The sequence below is a fragment of the Coregonus lavaretus genome (assembly GCF_964263955.1).
Source record: "Coregonus lavaretus genome assembly, chromosome: 12".
Taxonomy (NCBI): domain Eukaryota; kingdom Metazoa; phylum Chordata; class Actinopteri; order Salmoniformes; family Salmonidae; genus Coregonus; species Coregonus lavaretus.
This window is the reverse complement of record NC_139999.1, coordinates 1,609,868-1,627,407: the sequence shown is the minus strand read 5'-3', so window position 1 is coordinate 1,627,407 and position 17,540 is coordinate 1,609,868. Positions and strand designations below refer to the sequence as shown.

General features: G+C 44.4%; 1 protein-coding gene across 1 annotated transcript in view; it reads right to left on the bottom strand.

Annotated features, from left to right (window-relative positions):
- Positions 1-17,540, bottom strand: part of LOC311138545 (sarcolemmal membrane-associated protein-like) — a 189,627-nt gene that overhangs the window by 46,108 nt on the left and 125,979 nt on the right. The window contains exon 16 of the mRNA XM_084173284.1: positions 10,153-10,353. Within this exon, the coding sequence (XP_084029410.1) occupies positions 10,153-10,353 (201 nt within the window). The remainder of the gene's footprint in view (positions 1-10,152; positions 10,354-17,540) is intronic.

The following is a 17,540-nucleotide window of genomic DNA, read 5'->3' as shown; positions in this document are numbered from 1 at the left end:
GGTACTGATCTGTACTATATACTCACTCTGTAGGTACTGATCTGTACTATATACTCACTCTGTAGGTACTGATCTGTACTATATACTCACTCTGTAGGTACTGATCTGTACTATATACTCACTCTGTAGGTACTGATATGTACTATACTCACTCTGTAGGTACTGATCTGTACTATACTCACTCTGTAGGTACTGATCTGTACTATACTCACTCTGTATGTACTGATCTGTACTATATACTCACTCTGTAGGTACTGATCTGTACTATATACTCACTCTGTAGGTACTGATCTGTACTATACTCACTCTGTAGGTACTGATCTGTACTATACTCACTATGTAGGTACTGATCTGTACTATACTCACTCTGTAGGTACTGATCTGTACTATATACTCACTCTGTAGGTACTGATCTGTACTATACTCACTCTGTAGGTAATGATCTGTACTATACTCACTCTGTAGGTACTGATCTGTACTATATACTCACTCTGTAGGTACTGATCTGTACTATACTCACTCTGTAGGTACTGATCTGTCCCCCCCCCCAAAAAAAATTGTAAAGTGGTTATCCCACTGGCTATAGGGTGAACGCACCAATTGGTGAGTCGCTCTGGATAAGAGCGTCTGCTAAATGACGTAAATGTGCCCTTGAGCAAGGCACTTAACCCTAATTGCTCCTGTAAGTCGCTCTGGATAAGAGCGTCTGCTAAATGACTAAAATGTAAAATGTAAATGTACTATATACTCACTCTGTAGGTACTGATCTGTACTATATACTCACTCTGTAGGTACTGATCTGTACTATATACTCACTCTGTAGGTACTGATCTGTACTATACTCACTCTGTAGGTACTGATCTGTACTATATACTTACTCTGTAGGTACTGATCTGTACTATATACTCACTCTGTAGGTACTGATCTGTACTATATACTCACTCTGTAGGTACTGATCTGTACTATACTCACTCTGTAGGTACTGATCTGTACTATATACTCACTCTGTAGGTACTGATCTGTACTATACTTACTCTGTAGGTACTGATCTGTACTATATACTCACTCTGTAGGTACTGATCTGTACTATACTCAATCTGTAGGTACTGATCTGTACTATATACTCACTCTGTAGGTACTGATCTGTACTATACTTACTCTGTAGGTACTGATCTGTACTATATACTCACTCTGTAGGTACTGATCTGTACTATATACTCACTCTGTAGGTACTGATCTGTACTATACTCACTCTGTAGGTACTGATCTGTACTATACTCACCCTGTAGGTACTGATCTGTACTATACTTACTCTGTAGGTACTGATCTGTACTATATACTCACTCTGTAGGTACTGATCTGTACTATATACTCACTCTGTAGGTACTGATCTGTACTATATACTCACTCTGTATGTACTGATCTGTACTATACTCACTCTGTAGGTACTGATCTGTACTATACTCACTCTGTAGGTACTGATCTGTACTATATACTCACTCTGTAGGTACTGATCTGTACTATATACTCACTCTGTAGGTACTGATCTGTACTATATACTCACTCTGTAGGTACTGATCTGTACTATATACTCACTCTGTAGGTACTGATCTGTACTATATACTCACTCTGTAGGTACTGATCTGTACTATACTCACTCTGTAGGTACTGATCTGTACTATATACTCACTCTGTAGGTACTGATCTGTACTATATACTCACTCTGTAGGTACTGATCTGTACTATATACTCACTCTGTAGGTACTGATCTGTACTATATACTCACTCTGTAGGTACTGATCTGTACTATATACTCACTCTGTAGGTACTGATCTGTACTATATACTCACTCTGTAGGTACTGATCTGTACTATATACTCACTCTGTAGGTACTGATCTGTACTATACTCACTCTGTAGGTACTGATCTGTACTATACTCAGTCTGTAGGTACTGATCTGTACTATACTCACTCTGTAGGTACTGATCTGTACTATATACTCACTCTGTAGGTACTGATCTGTACTATACTCACTCTGTAGGTACTGATCTGTACTATACTCACTCTGTAGGTACTGATCTGTACTATACTCACTATGTAGGTACTGATCTGTACTATACTCACTCTGTAGGTACTGATCTGTACTATACTCACTCTGTAGGTATTGATCTGTAATATACTCACTCTGTAGGTACTGATCTGTACTATACTTACTCTGTAGGTTCTGGATCTGTACTATACTCACTCTGTAGGTACTGATCTGTACTATATACTCACTCTGTAGGTACTGATCTGTACTATACTCACTCTGTAGGTACTGATCTGTACTATACTCACTCTGTAGGTACTGATCTGTACTATACTCACTCTGTAGGTACTGATCTGTACTATACTCACTCTGTAGGTACTGATCTGTACTATATACTCACTCTGTAGGTACTGATCTGTACTATACTCACTCTGTAGGTACTGATCTGTACTATACTCACTCTGTAGGTACTGATCTGTACTATATACTCAATCTGTAGGTACTGATCTGTACTATATACTCACTCTGTAGGTACGGATCTGTACTATACTCTGTAGGTACTGATCTGTACTATATACTCACTCTGTAGGTACTGATCTGTACTATATACTCACTCTGTAGGTACTGATCTGTACTATATACTCACTCTGTAGGTACTGATCTGTACTATATACTCACTCTGTAGGTACTGATCTGTACTATACTCACTCTGTAGGTACTGATCTGTACTATATACTCACTCTGTAGGTACTGATCTGTACTATATACTCACTCTGTAGGTACTGATCTGTACTATATACTCACTCTGTAGGTACTGATCTGTACTATATACTCACTCTGTAGGTACTGATCTGTACTATACTCACTCTGTAGGTACTGATCTGTACTATATACTCACTCTGTAGGTACTGATCTGTACTATACTCACTCTGTAGGTACTGATCTGTACTATATACTCACTCTGTAGGTACTGATCTGTACTATACTCACTCTGTAGGTACTGATCTGTACTATACTCACTCTGTAGGTACTGATCTGTACTATACTCACTCTGTAGGTACTGATCTGTACTATATACTCACTCTGTAGGTACTGATCTGTACTATACTCACTCTGTAGGTACTGATCTGTACTATACTCTGTAGGTACTGATCTGTACTATACTCACTCTGTAGGTACTGATCTGTACTATACTCACTCTGTAGGTACTGATCTGTACTATACTCACTCTGTAGGTACTGATCTGTACTATATACTCACTCTGTAGGTACTGATCTGTACTATATACTCACTCTGTAGGTACTGATCTGTACTATACTCACTCTGTAGGTACTGATCTGTACTATACTCTGTAGGTACTGATCTGTACTATACTCACTCTGTAGGTACTGATCTGTACTATACTCACTCTGTAGGTACTGATCTGTACTATACTCACTCTGTAGGTACTGATCTGTACTATATACTCACTCTGTAGGTACTGATCTGTACTATATACTCACTCTGTGGGTACTGATCTGTACTATATACTCACTCTGTAGGTACTGATCTGTACTATACTCACTCTGTAGGTACTGATCTGTACTATACTCACTCTGTAGGTACTGATCTGTACTATACTCACTCTGTAGGTACTGATCTGTACTATACTCACTCTGTATGTACTGATCTGTACTATATAAACACCCTGTAGGTACTGATCTGTACTATATACTCACTCTGTAGGTACTGATCTGTACTATATACTCACTCTGTAGGTACTGATCTGTACTATATACTCACTCTGTAGGTACTGATCTGTACTATATACTCACTCTGTAGGTACTGATCTGTACTATATACTCACTCTGTAGGTACTGATCTGTACTATACTCACTCTGTAGGTACTGATCTGTACTATATACTCACTCTGTAGGTACTGATCTGTACTATATACTCACTCTGTAGGTACTGATCTGTACTATATACTCACTCTGTAGGTACTGATCTGTACTATATACTCACTCTGTAGGTACTGATCTGTACTATACTCACTCTGTAGGTACTGATCTGTACTATATACTCACTCTGTAGGTACTGATCTGTACTATATACTCACTCTGTAGGTACTGATCTGTACTATATACTCACTCTGTAGGTACTGATCTGTACTATATACTCACTCTGTAGGTACTGATCTGTACTATACTCACTCTGTAGGTACTGATCTGTACTATATACTCACTCTGTAGGTACTGATCTGTACTATACTCACTCTGTAGGTACTGATCTGTACTATATACTCACTCTGTAGGTACTGATCTGTACTATACTCACTCTGTAGGTACTGATCTGTACTATATACTCACTCTGTAGGTACTGATCTGTACTATACTCACTCTGTAGGTACTGATCTGTACTATACTCACTCTGTAGGTACTGATCTGTACTATATACTCACTCTGTAGGTACTGATCTGTACTATACTCACTCTGTAGGTACTGATCTGTACTATACTCTGTAGGTACTGATCTGTACTATACTCACTCTGTAGGTACTGATCTGTACTATACTCACTCTGTAGGTACTGATCTGTACTATACTCACTCTGTAGGTACTGATCTGTACTATATACTCACTCTGTGGGTACTGATCTGTACTATATACTCACTCTGTAGGTACTGATCTGTACTATACTCACTCTGTAGGTACTGATCTGTACTATAATCACTCTGTAGGTACTGATCTGTACTATATACTCACTCTGTAGGTACTGATCTGTACTATATACTCACTCTGTAGGTACTGATCTGTACTATACTCACTCTGTAGGTACTGATCTGTACTATACTCACTCTGTAGGTACTGATCTGTACTATATACTCAATCTGTAGGTACTGATCTGTACTATATACTCACTCTGTAGGTACTGATCTGTACTATACTCACTCTGTAGGTACTGATCTGTACTATATACTCACTCTGTAGGTACTGATCTGTACTATATACTCACTCTGTAGGTACTGATCTGTACTATATACTCACTCTGTAGGTACTGATCTGTACTATATAAACACCCTGTAGGTACTGATCTGTACTATATACTCACTCTGTAGGTACTGATCTGTACTATATACTCACTCTGTAGTTACTGATCTGTACTATATACTCACTCTGTAGGTACTGATCTGTACTATATACTCACTCTGTAGGTACTGATCTGTACTATATACTCACTCTGTAGGTACTGATCTGTACTATACTCACTCTGTAGGTACTGATCTGTACTATATACTCACTCTGTAGGTACTGATCTGTACTATATACTCACTCTGTAGGTACTGATCTGTACTATATACTCACTCTGTAGGTACTGATCTGTACTATATACTCACTCTGTAGGTACTGATCTGTACTATACTCACTCTGTAGGTACTGATCTGTACTATATACTCACTCTGTAGGTACTGATCTGTACTATACTCACTCTGTAGGTACTGATCTGTACTATATACTCACTCTGTAGGTACTGATCTGTACTATATACTCACTCTGTAGGTACTGATCTGTACTATATACTCACTCTGTAGGTACTGATCTGTACTATACTCACTCTGTAGGTACTGATCTGTACTATATACTCACTCTGTAGGTACTGATCTGTACTATACTCACTTTGTAGGTACTGATCTGTACTATATACTCACTCTGTAGGTACTGATCTGTACTATACTCACTCTGTAGGTACTGATCTGTACTATATACTCACTCTGTAGGTACTGATCTGTACTATACTCACTCTGTAGGTACTGATCTGTACTATATACTCACTCTGTAGGTACTGATCTGTACTACAGTGGGGAAAAAAAGTATTTAGTCAGCCACCAATTGTGCAAGTTCTCCCACTTAAAAAGATGAGAGAGGCCTGTAATTTTCATCATAGGTACACGTCAACTATGACAGACAAATTGAGGAAAAAAAATCCAGAAAATCCCATTGTAGGATTTTTTATGAATTTATTTGCAAATTATGGTGGAAAATAAGTATTTGGTCACCTACAAACAAGCAAGATTTCTGGCTCTCACAGACCTGTAACAACTTCTTTAAGAGGCTCCTCTGTCCTCCACTCGTTACCTGTATTAATGGCACCTGTTTGAACTTGTTATCAGTATAAAAGACACCTGTCCACAACCTCAAACAGTCACAATCCAAACTCCACAATGGCCAAGACCAAAGAGCTGTCAAAGGACACCAAAAACAAAATTGTAGACCTGCACCTGGCTGGGAAGACTGAATCTGCAATAGGTAAGTAGCTTGGTTTGAAGAAATCAACTGTGGGAGCAATTATTAGGAAATGGAAGACATACAAGACCACTGATAATCTCCCTCGATCTGGGGCTCCACGCAAGATCTCACCCCGTGGGGTCAAAATGATCACAAGAACGGTGAGCAAAAATCCCAGAACCACACGGGGGGACCTAGTGAATGACCTGCAGAGAGCTGGGACCAAAGTAACAAAGCCTACCATCAGTAACACACTACGCCGCCAGGGACTCAAATCCTGCAGTGCGAGACGTGTCCCCCTGCTTAAGCCAGTACATGTCCAGGCCCGTCTGAAGTGCATTTGGATGATCCAGAAGAGGATTGGGAGAATGTCATATGGTCAGATGAAACCAAAATATAACTTTTTGGTAAAAACTCAACTCGTCATGTTTGGAGGACAAAGAATGCTGAGTTGCATCCAAAGAACACCATACCTACTGTGAAGCATGGGGTTGGAAACATCATGCTTTGGGGCTGTTTTTCTGCAAAGGGACCAGGACGACTGATCCGTGTAAAGGAAAGAATGAATGGGGCCATGTATCGTGAGATTTTGAGTGAAACCCTCCTTCCATCAGCAAGGGCATTGAAGATGAAACGTGGCTGGGTCTTTCAGCATGACAATGATCCCAAACACACCGCCCGGGCAACGAAGGAGTGGCTTCGTAAGAAGCATTTCAAGGTCCTGGAGTGGCCTAGCCAGTCTCCAGATCTCAACCCCATAGAAAATCTTTGGAGGGAGTTGAAAGTCTGTGTTGCCCAGCGACAGCCCCAAAACATCACTGCTCTAGAGGAGATCTGCAAGGAGGAATGGGCCAAAATACCAGCAACAGTGTGTGAAAACCTTGTGAAGACTTACAGAAAACGTTTGACCTGTGTCATTGCCAACAAAGGGTATATAACAAAGTATTGAGAAACTTTTGTTATTGACCAAATACTTATTTTCCACCATCATATGCCAATAAATTCATTAAAAATCCTACAATGTGATTTTCTGGATTTTTTTTTCTCATTTTGTCTGTCATATTTGACGTGTACCTATGATGAAAATTACAGGCCTCTCTCATCTTTTTAAGTGGGAGAACTTGCACAATTGGTGGCTGACTAAATACTTTTTTTCCCCACTGTATATACTCACTCTGTAGGTACTGATCTGTACTATATACTCACTCTGTAGGTACTGATCTGTACTATACTTACTCTGTAGGTACTGATCTGTACTATATACTCACTCTGTAGGTACTGATCTGTACTATATAAACACCCTGTAGGTACTGATCTGTACTATATACTCACTCTGTAGGTACTGATCTGTACTATATACTCACTCTGTAGGTACTGATCTGTACTATATAAACACCCTGTAGGTACTGATCTGTACTATATACTCACTCTGTAGGTACTGATCTGTACTATATACTCACTCTGTAGGTACTGATCTGTACTATACTCACTCTGTAGGTACTGATCTGTACTATATACTCACTCTGTAGGTACTGATCTGTACTATATACTCACTCTGTAGGTACTGATCTGTACTATATACTCACTCTGTAGGTACTGATCTGTACTATATAAACACCCTGTAGGTACTGATCTGTACTATATACTCACTCTGTAGGTACTGATCTGTACTATATACTCACTCTGTAGGTACTGATCTGTACTATACTCACTCTGTAGGTACTGATCTGTACTATATACTCACCCTGTAGGTACTGATCTGTACTATACTCACTCTGTAGGTACTGATCTGTACTATATATACTCACTCTGTAGGTACTGATCTGTACTATACTCACTCTGTAGGTACTGATCTGTACTATACTCACTCTGTAGGTACTGATCTGTACTATATAAACACCCTGTAGGTACTGATCTGTACTATATACTCACTCTGTAGGTACTGATCTGTACTATATACTCACTCTGTAGGTACTGATCTGTACTATACTCACTCTGTAGGTACTGATCTGTACTATATACTCACTCTGTAGGTACTGATCTGTACTATATACTCACTCTGTAGGTACTGATCTGTACTATATACTCACTCTGTAGGTACTGATCTGTACTATATACTCACTCTGTAGGTACTGATCTGTACTATACTCACTCTGTAGGTACTGATCTGTACTATACTCACTCTGTAGGTACTGATCTGTACTATATACTCACTCTGTAGGTACTGATCTGTACTATACTCACTCTGTAGGTACTGATCTGTACTATATACTCACTCTGTAGGTACTGATCTGTACTATACTCACTCTGTAGGTACTGATCTGTACTATACTCTGTAGGTACTGATCTGTACTATACTCACTCTGTAGGTACTGATCTGTACTATACTCACTCTGTAGGTACTGATCTGTACTATACTCACTCTGTAGGTACTGATCTGTACTATATACTCACTCTGTGGGTACTGATCTGTACTATATACTCACTCTGTAGGTACTGATCTGTACTATACTCACTCTGTAGGTACTGATCTGTACTATACTCACTCTGTAGGTACTGATCTGTACTATACTCACTCTGTAGGTACTGATCTGTACTATACTCACTCTGTAGGTACTGATCTGTACTATACTCACTCTGTAGGTACTGATCTGTACTATACTCACTCTGTAGGTACTGATCTGTACTATACTCACCCTCTAGGTACTGATCTGTACTATACTCACTCTGTAGGTACTGATCTGTACTATACTCACTCTGTAGGTACTGATCTGTACTATACTCACTCTGTAGGTACTGATCTGTACTATATACTCACTCTGTAGGTACTGATCTGTACTATATACTCACTCTGTAGGTACTGATCTGTACTATATACTCACTCTGTAGGTACTGATCTGTACTATATACTCACCCTGTAGGTACTGATCTGTACTATATACTCACTCTGTAGGTACTGATCTGTACTATATACTCACTCTGTAGGTACTGATCTGTACTATATACTCACTCTGTAGGTACTGATCTGTACTATATACTCACTCTGTAGGTACTGATCTGTACTATACTCACTCTGTAGGTACTGATCTGTACTATACTCACTCTGTAGGTACTGATCTGTACTATATACTCACTCTGTAGGTACTGATCTGTACTATATACTCACCCTGTAGGTACTGATCTGTACTATATACTCACTCTGTAGGTACTGATCTGTACTATACTCACTCTGTAGGTACTGATCTGTACTATATACTCACTCTGTAGGTACTGATCTGTACTATACTCACTCTGTAGGTACTGATCTGTACTATATATACTCACTCTGTAGGTACTGATCTGTACTATATATACACTCACTCTGTAGGTACTGATCTGTACTATATATACTCACTCTGTAGGTACTGATCTGTACTATACTCACTCTGTAGGTACTGATCTGTACTATATACTCACTCTGTAGGTACTGATCTGTACTATACTCACTCTGTAGGTACGGATCTGTACTATATACTCACTCTGTAGGTACTGATCTGTACTATACTCACTCTGTAGGTACTGATCTGTACTATATACTCACTCTGTAGGTACTGATCTGTACTATACTCACTCTGTAGGTACTGATCTGTACTATATACTCACTCTGTAGGTACTGATCTGTACTATACTCACTCTGTAGGTTCTGGATCTGTACTATACTCACTCTGTAGGTACTGATCTGTACTATACTCACTCTGTAGGTACTGCTCTGTACTATATACTCACTCTGTAGGTACTGATCTGTACTATATACTCACTCTGTAGGTTCTGGATCTGTACTATACTCACTCTGTAGGTACTGATCTGTACTATATACTTACTCTGTAGGTACTGGATCTGCTTGGCTGACTCCTCGGTCTGCTGTATGTTCCTCCTCCTCTCCTCTTCCAGTAAGGCCTGGAGGTCCAGACACTTCTGCTTGCCTGTGTTGGCCAACTCCTGGGCCTCCAGCAGCTCTCTGTGGAGGTGGTGAATCACCTGCTCTCTGTCCCCAGGCTCCAGGTTGGTACTCAGCAGATCATCTAGACCGGGACAGACAGGTGGGATATAGTTAGATATAGAGGTAAGTAAGGAGATGAGGTGGTAGAGCGGTGGGTGGGATATAGTTAGATATAGAGGTAAGTAAGGAGATGAGGTGGTAGAGCGGTGGGTGGGATATAGTTAGATATAGAGGTAAGTAAGGAGATGAGGTGCTAGAGCGGTGGGTGGGATATAGTTAGATATAGAGGTAAGTAAGGAGATGAGGTGGTAGAGCGGTGGGTGGGATATAGTTAGATATAGAGGTAAGTAAGGAGATGAGGTGGTAGAGCGGTGGGTGGGATATAGTTAGATATAGAGGTAAGTAAGGAGATGAGGTGGTAGAGCGGTGGGTGGGATATAGTTAGATATAGAGGTAAGTAAGGAGATGAGGTGCTAGAGCGGTGGGTGGGATATAGTTAGATATAGAGGTAAGTAAGGAGATGAGGTGGTAGAGCGGTGGGTGGGATATAGTTAGATATAGAGGTAAGTAAGGAGATGAGGTGGTAGAGCGGTTGGTGGGATATAGTTAGATATAGAGGTAAGTAAGGAGATGAGGTGGTAGAGCGGTGGGTGGGATATAGTTAGATATAGAGGTAAGTAAGGAGATGAGGTGGTAGAGCAGTGGGTGGGATATAGTTAGATATAGAGGTAAGTAAGGAGATGAGGTGGTAGAGCGGTGGGTGGGATATAGTTAGATATAGAGGTAAGTAAGGAGATGAGGTGCTAGAGCGGTGGGTGGGATATAGTTAGATATAGAGGTAAGTAAGGAGATGAGGTGCTAGAGCGGTGGGTGGGATATAGTTAGATATAGAGGTAAGTAAGGAGATGAGGTGCTAGAGCGGTGGGTGGGATATAGTTAGATATAGAGGTAAATAAGGAGATGAGGTGCTAGAGCGGTGGGTGGGATATAGTTAGATATAGAGGTAAGTAAGGAGATGAGGTGGTAGAGCGGTGGGTGGGATATAGTTAGATATAGAGGTAAATAAGGAGATGAGGTGCTGGAGCGGTGGGTGGGATATAGTTAGATATAGAGGTAAGTAAGGAGATGAGGTGCTAGAGCGGTGGGTGGGATATAGTTAGATATAGAGGTAAGTAAGGAGATGAGGTGGTAGAGCGGTGGGTGGGATATAGTTAGATATAGAGGTAAGTAAGGAGATGAGGTGCTAGAGCGGTGGGTGGGATATAGTTAGATATAGAGGTAAGTAAGGAGATGAGGTGCTAGAGCGGTGGGTGGGATATAGTTAGATATAGAGGTAAGTAAGGAGATGAGGTGCTGGAGCGGTGGGTGGGATATAGTTAGATATAGAGGTAAATAAGGAGATGAGGTGCTAGAGCGGTGGGTGGGATATAGTTAGATATAGAGGTAAGTAAGGAGATGAGGTGCTAGAGCGGTGGGTGGGATATAGTTAGATATAGAGGTAAGTAAGGAGATGAGGTGCTAGAGCGGTGGGTGGGATATAGTTAGATATAGAGGTAAATAAGGAGATGAGGTGCTAGAGCGGTGGGTGGGATATAGTTAGATATAGAGGTAAGTAAGGAGATGAGGTGCTAGAGCGGTGGGTGGGATATAGTTAGATATAGAGGTAAGTAAGGAGATGAGGTGCTAGAGCGGTGGGTGGGATATAGTTAGATATAGAGGTAAGTAAGGAGATGAGGTGGTAGAGCGGTGGGTGGGATATAGTTAGATATAGAGGTAAATAAGGAGATGAGGTGCTGGAGCGGTGGGTGGGATATAGTTAGATATAGAGGTAAGTAAGGAGATGAGGTGGTAGAGCGGTGGGTGGGATATAGTTAGATATAGAGGTAAGTAAGGAGATGAGGTGGTAGAGCGGTGGGTGGGATATAGTTAGATATAGAGGTAAGTAAGGAGATGAGGTGCTAGAGCGGTGGGTGGGATATAGTTAGATATAGAGGTAAGTAAGGAGATGAGGTGGTAGAGCGGTGGGTGGGATATAGTTAGATATAGAGGTAAGTAAGGAGATGAGGTGGTAGAGCGGTGGGTGGGATATAGTTAGATATAGAGGTAAGTAAGGAGATGAGGTGCTAGAGCGGTGGGTGGGATATAGTTAGATATAGAGGTAAGTAAGGAGATGAGGTGCTAGAGCAGTGGGTGGGATCTGAACCCATGCTGGCAGCTGTACAGAGTACATGTGATGCAGAGGCAGGGGCTTAGATTGAAGGGCCACCCAGGCTACAGAAAGACTTCTAATCAAAGTTGGCTGTGCATTTATGTTTTCTTAAGTTATGGATAGGGTTGGGCAGTATATGGTATTACCGAATGTGCACAAAAGGGGTGCTATTTAAAATTAAATTAGACAGGGATCTGGATCCAGGAGGGGGCTGAATGTCTCAGCTGTTACCAAGAAGCTTGATCTTGACATCTAGTCTCTTAGCTAGCAAGTTAGCAAACCCAACGCAGAGCTGGAGCCCTGAGCTGGATATCATTTGACACATCTTAGATGTCTTACAGTTATACTTAACTTACAAGTAGTGGCATAGCAAACATCTCCGCGAGGCGTCGGTATTTCGGAATACCCCGGTATACGGTATAAACGGTATCTCGCCAAGCCTAGTTATGGACATCTGTACCGTATCTGTGTAACCACCACACGTGGTTGGCTGTTGCTCTAAGGATTTGCGACACACTACAGTGACGAATAACCAACCATGTTTTACACTACAGTGACGAATAACCAACCATGTTTTACACTACAGTGACGAATAACCAACCATGTTTTACACTACAGTGACGAATAACCAACCATGTTTTTACACTACAGTGACGAATAACCAACCATGTTTTACACTACAGTGACGAATAACCAACCATGTTTTACACTACAGTGACGAATAACCAACCATGTTTTTACACTACAGTGACGAATAACCAACCATGTTTTACACTACAGTGACGAATAACCAACCATGTTTTTACACTACAGTGACGAATAACCAACCATGTTTTACACTACAGTGACGAATAACCAACCATGTTTTTACACTACAGTGACGAATAACCAACCATGTTTTACACTACAGTGACGAATAACCAACCATGTTTTTACACTACAGTGACGAATAACCAACCATGTTTTACACTACAGTGACGAATAACCAACCATGTTTTTACACTACAGTGACGAATAACCAACCATGTTTTTACACTATTGTGTCAAAACGAACTGCACCAGGCAGGCAGGCATAGGAAGCCATCTTTAATGTCTGAACATGGGAAGCCTTTCTCCTGACGTCACCCTCTACCCCTACTGGCAAAATAATACACTGATTATGTGAAGGAGAGATGATCTAACTGTGTGGAGGTCAGGAGAGGTCATCGGAAACTCAACAGCAGACTTCTAGACCTTGTAGAAGGTAAAGGTTCTAATGACATTTACATTTTACATTTAACATAACTGACAAGGTGATGAGAGAATGGACCTGAAACAGCTCAGCCTCAGTCCCTACTGACTACCAGACAGTCTCATAATGGGCTGGCAGAGGAGTGTCTCAGCCTCAGTCCCTAACCTTACCCCCTCCAGCAGACACTACATCAGGATCTCCCCCCCTAACCTTACCCCCTCCAGCAGCCACTACATCAGGATCTCCCCCCTAACCTTACCCCCTCCAGCAGCCACTACATCAGGATCTCCCCCCTAACCTTACCCCCTCCATCAGCCACTACATCAGGATCTCCCCCCTAACCTTACCCCCTCCATCAGCCACTACATCAGGATCTCCCCCCTAACCTTACCCCCTCCATCAGCCACTATATCAGGATCTCCCCCCTAACCTTACCCCCTCCAGCAGCCACTACATCAGGATCTCCCCCCTAACCTTACCCCCTCCATCAGCCACTACATCAGGATCTCCCCCCTAACCTTACCCCCTCCATCAGCCACTACATCAGGATCTCCCCCCTAACCTTACCCCCTCCATCAGCCACTACATCAGGATCTCCCCCCTAACCTTACCCCCTCCATCAGCCACTACATCAGGATCTCCCCCCTAACCTTACCCCCTCCATCAGCCACTACATCAGGATCTCCCCCCTAACCTTACCCCCTCCATCAGCCACTACATCAGGATCTCCCCCCTAACCTTACCCCCTCCAGCAGCCACTACATCAGGATCTCCCCCCTAACCTTACCCCCTCCATCAGCCACTACATCAGGATCTCCCCCCTAACCTTACCCCCTCCATCAGCCACTACATCAGGATCTCCCCCCTAACCTTACCCCCTCCATCAGCCACTACATCAGGATCTCCCCCCTAACCTTACCCCCTCCATCAGCCACTACATCAGGATCTCCCCCCTAACCTTACCCCCTCCATCAGCCACTACATCAGGATCTCCCCCCCTAACCTTACCCCCTCCATCAGCCACTACATCAGGATCTCCCCCCTAACCTTACCCCCTCCATCAGCCACTACATCAGGATCTCCCCCCCCTAACCTTACCCCCTCCATCAGCCACTACATCAGGATCTCCCCCCTAACCCCATCCCCTCCAGCAGCCACTACATCAGGATCTCCCCCCCTAACCTTACCCCCTCCAGCAGCCACTACATCAGGATCTCCCCCCTAACCTTACCCCCTCCATCAGCCACTACATCAGGATCTCCCCCCTAACCCCATCCCCTCCAGCAGCCACTACATCAGGATCTCCCCCCTAACCTTACCCCCTCTATCAGCCACTACATCAGGATCTCCCCCCTAACCTTACCCCCTCCAGCAGCCACTACATCAGGATCTCCCCCCTAACCTTACCCCCTATAGCAGCCACTACATCAGGATCTCCCCCCCTAACCTTACCCCCTCCAGCAGCCACTACATCAGGATCTCCCCCCTAACCTTACCCCCTCCAGCAGCCACTACATCAGGATCTCCCCCCTAACCTTACCCCCTCCATCAGCCACTACATCAGGATCTCCCCCCTAACCTTACCCCCTCCATCAGCCACTACATCAGGATCTCCCCCCTAACCTTACCCCCTCCATCAGCCACTACATCAGGATCTCCCCCCTAACCTTACCCCCTCCATCAGCCACTACATCAGGATCTCCCCCCCTAACCTTACCCCCTCCATCAGCCACTACATCAGGATCTCCCCCCTAACCTTACCCCCTCCATCAGCCACTACATCAGGATCTCCCCCCCTAACCTTACCCCCTCCATCAGCCACTACATCAGGATCTCCCCCCTAACCCCATCCCCTCCAGCAGCCACTACATCAGGATCTCCCCCCCTAACCTTACCCCCTCCAGCAGCCACTACATCAGGATCTCCCCCCCTAACCTTACCCCCTCCATCAGCCACTACATCAGGATCTCCCCCCTAACCTTACCCCCTCCATCAGCCACTACATCAGGATCTCCCCCCTAACCCCATCCCCTCCAGCAGCCACTACATCAGGATCTCCCCCCCTAACCTTACCCCCTCCAGCAGCCACTACATCAGGATCTCCCACTAACCCCATCCCCTCCAGCAGCCACTACATCAGGATCTCCCCCCTAACCCCACCCCCTCCAGCAGCCACTACATCAGGATCTCCCCCCTAACCTTACCCCCTCCAGCAGCCACTACATCAGGATCTCCCCCCTAACCTTACCCCCTCCATCAGCCACTACATCAGGATCTCCCCCCTAACCCCATCCCCTCCAGCAGCCACTACATCAGGATCTCCCCCCTAACCTTACCCCCTCTATCAGCCACTACATCAGGATCTCCCCCCTAACCTTACCCCCTCCAGCAGCCACTACATCAGGATCTCCCCCCTAACCCCACCCCCTCTATCAGCCACTACATCAGGATCTCCCCCCTAACCTTACCCCCTCCATCAGCCACTACATCAGGATCTCCCCCCTAACCTTACCCCCTATAGCAGCCACTACATCAGGATCTCCCCCCCTAACCTTACCCCCTCCAGCAGCCACTACATCAGGATCTCCCCCCTAACCTTACCCCCTATAGCAGCCACTACATCAGGATCTCCCCCCTAACCTTACCCCCTCCATCAGCCACTATATCAGGATCTCCCCCCTAACCTTACCCCCTATAGCAGCCACTACATCAGGATCTCCCCCCCCTAACCTTACCCCCTATAGCAGCCACTACATCAGGATCTCCCCCCTAACCTTACCCCCTCCATCAGCCACTACATCAGGATCTCCCCCCCTAACCTTACCCCCTCTAGCAGCCACTACATCAGGATCTCCCCCCCTAACCTTACCCCCTCTAGCAGCCACTACATCAGGATCTCCCCCCTAACCCCATCCCCTCCAGCAGCCACTACATCAGGATCTCCCCCCTAACCTTACCCCCTCCAGCAGCCACTACATCAGGATCTCCCCCCCTAACCTTACCCCCTCTAGCAGCCACTACATCAGGATCTCCCCCCTAACCCCATCCCCTCCAGCAGCCACTACATCAGGATCTCCCCCCTAACCTTACCCCCTCCAGCAGCCACTACATCAGGGTCTCCCCCCTAACCCCATCCCCTCCAGCAGCCACTACATCAGGGTCTCCCCCCTAACCCCATCCCCTCCAGCAGCCACTACATCAGGGTCTCCCCCCTAACCCCACCCCCTCCATCAGCCACTACATCAGGATCTCCCCCCCTAACCTTACCCCCTCTAGCAGCCACTACATCAGGATCTCCCCCCCTAACCTTACCCCCTCTAGCAGCCACTACATCAGGGTCTCCCCCCTAACCCCATCCCCTCCAGCAGCCACTACATCAGGATCTCCCCCTAACCTTACCCCCTCCAGCAGCCACTCCATCAGGATCTCCCCCCTAACCTTACCCCCTCCATCAGGGTCTCCCCCCTAACCTTACCCCCTCCATCAGGGTCTCCCCCCTAACCTTACCCCCTCCATCAGCCACTACATCAGGATCTCCCCCCTAACCTTACCCCCTCCAGCAGCCACTACATCAGGATCTCCCCCCCTAACCTTACCCCCTCCATCAGCCACTACATCAGGATCTCCCCCCTAACCTTACCCCCTCTAGCAGCCACTACATCAGGATCTCCCCCCTAACCTTACCCCCTATAGCAGCCACTACATCAGGATCTCCCCCCCTAACCTTACCCCCTCCATCAGCCACTACATCAGGATCTCCCCCCTAACCTTACCCCCTCCATCAGCCACTACATCAGGATCTCCCCCCTAACCTTACCCCCTCCATCAG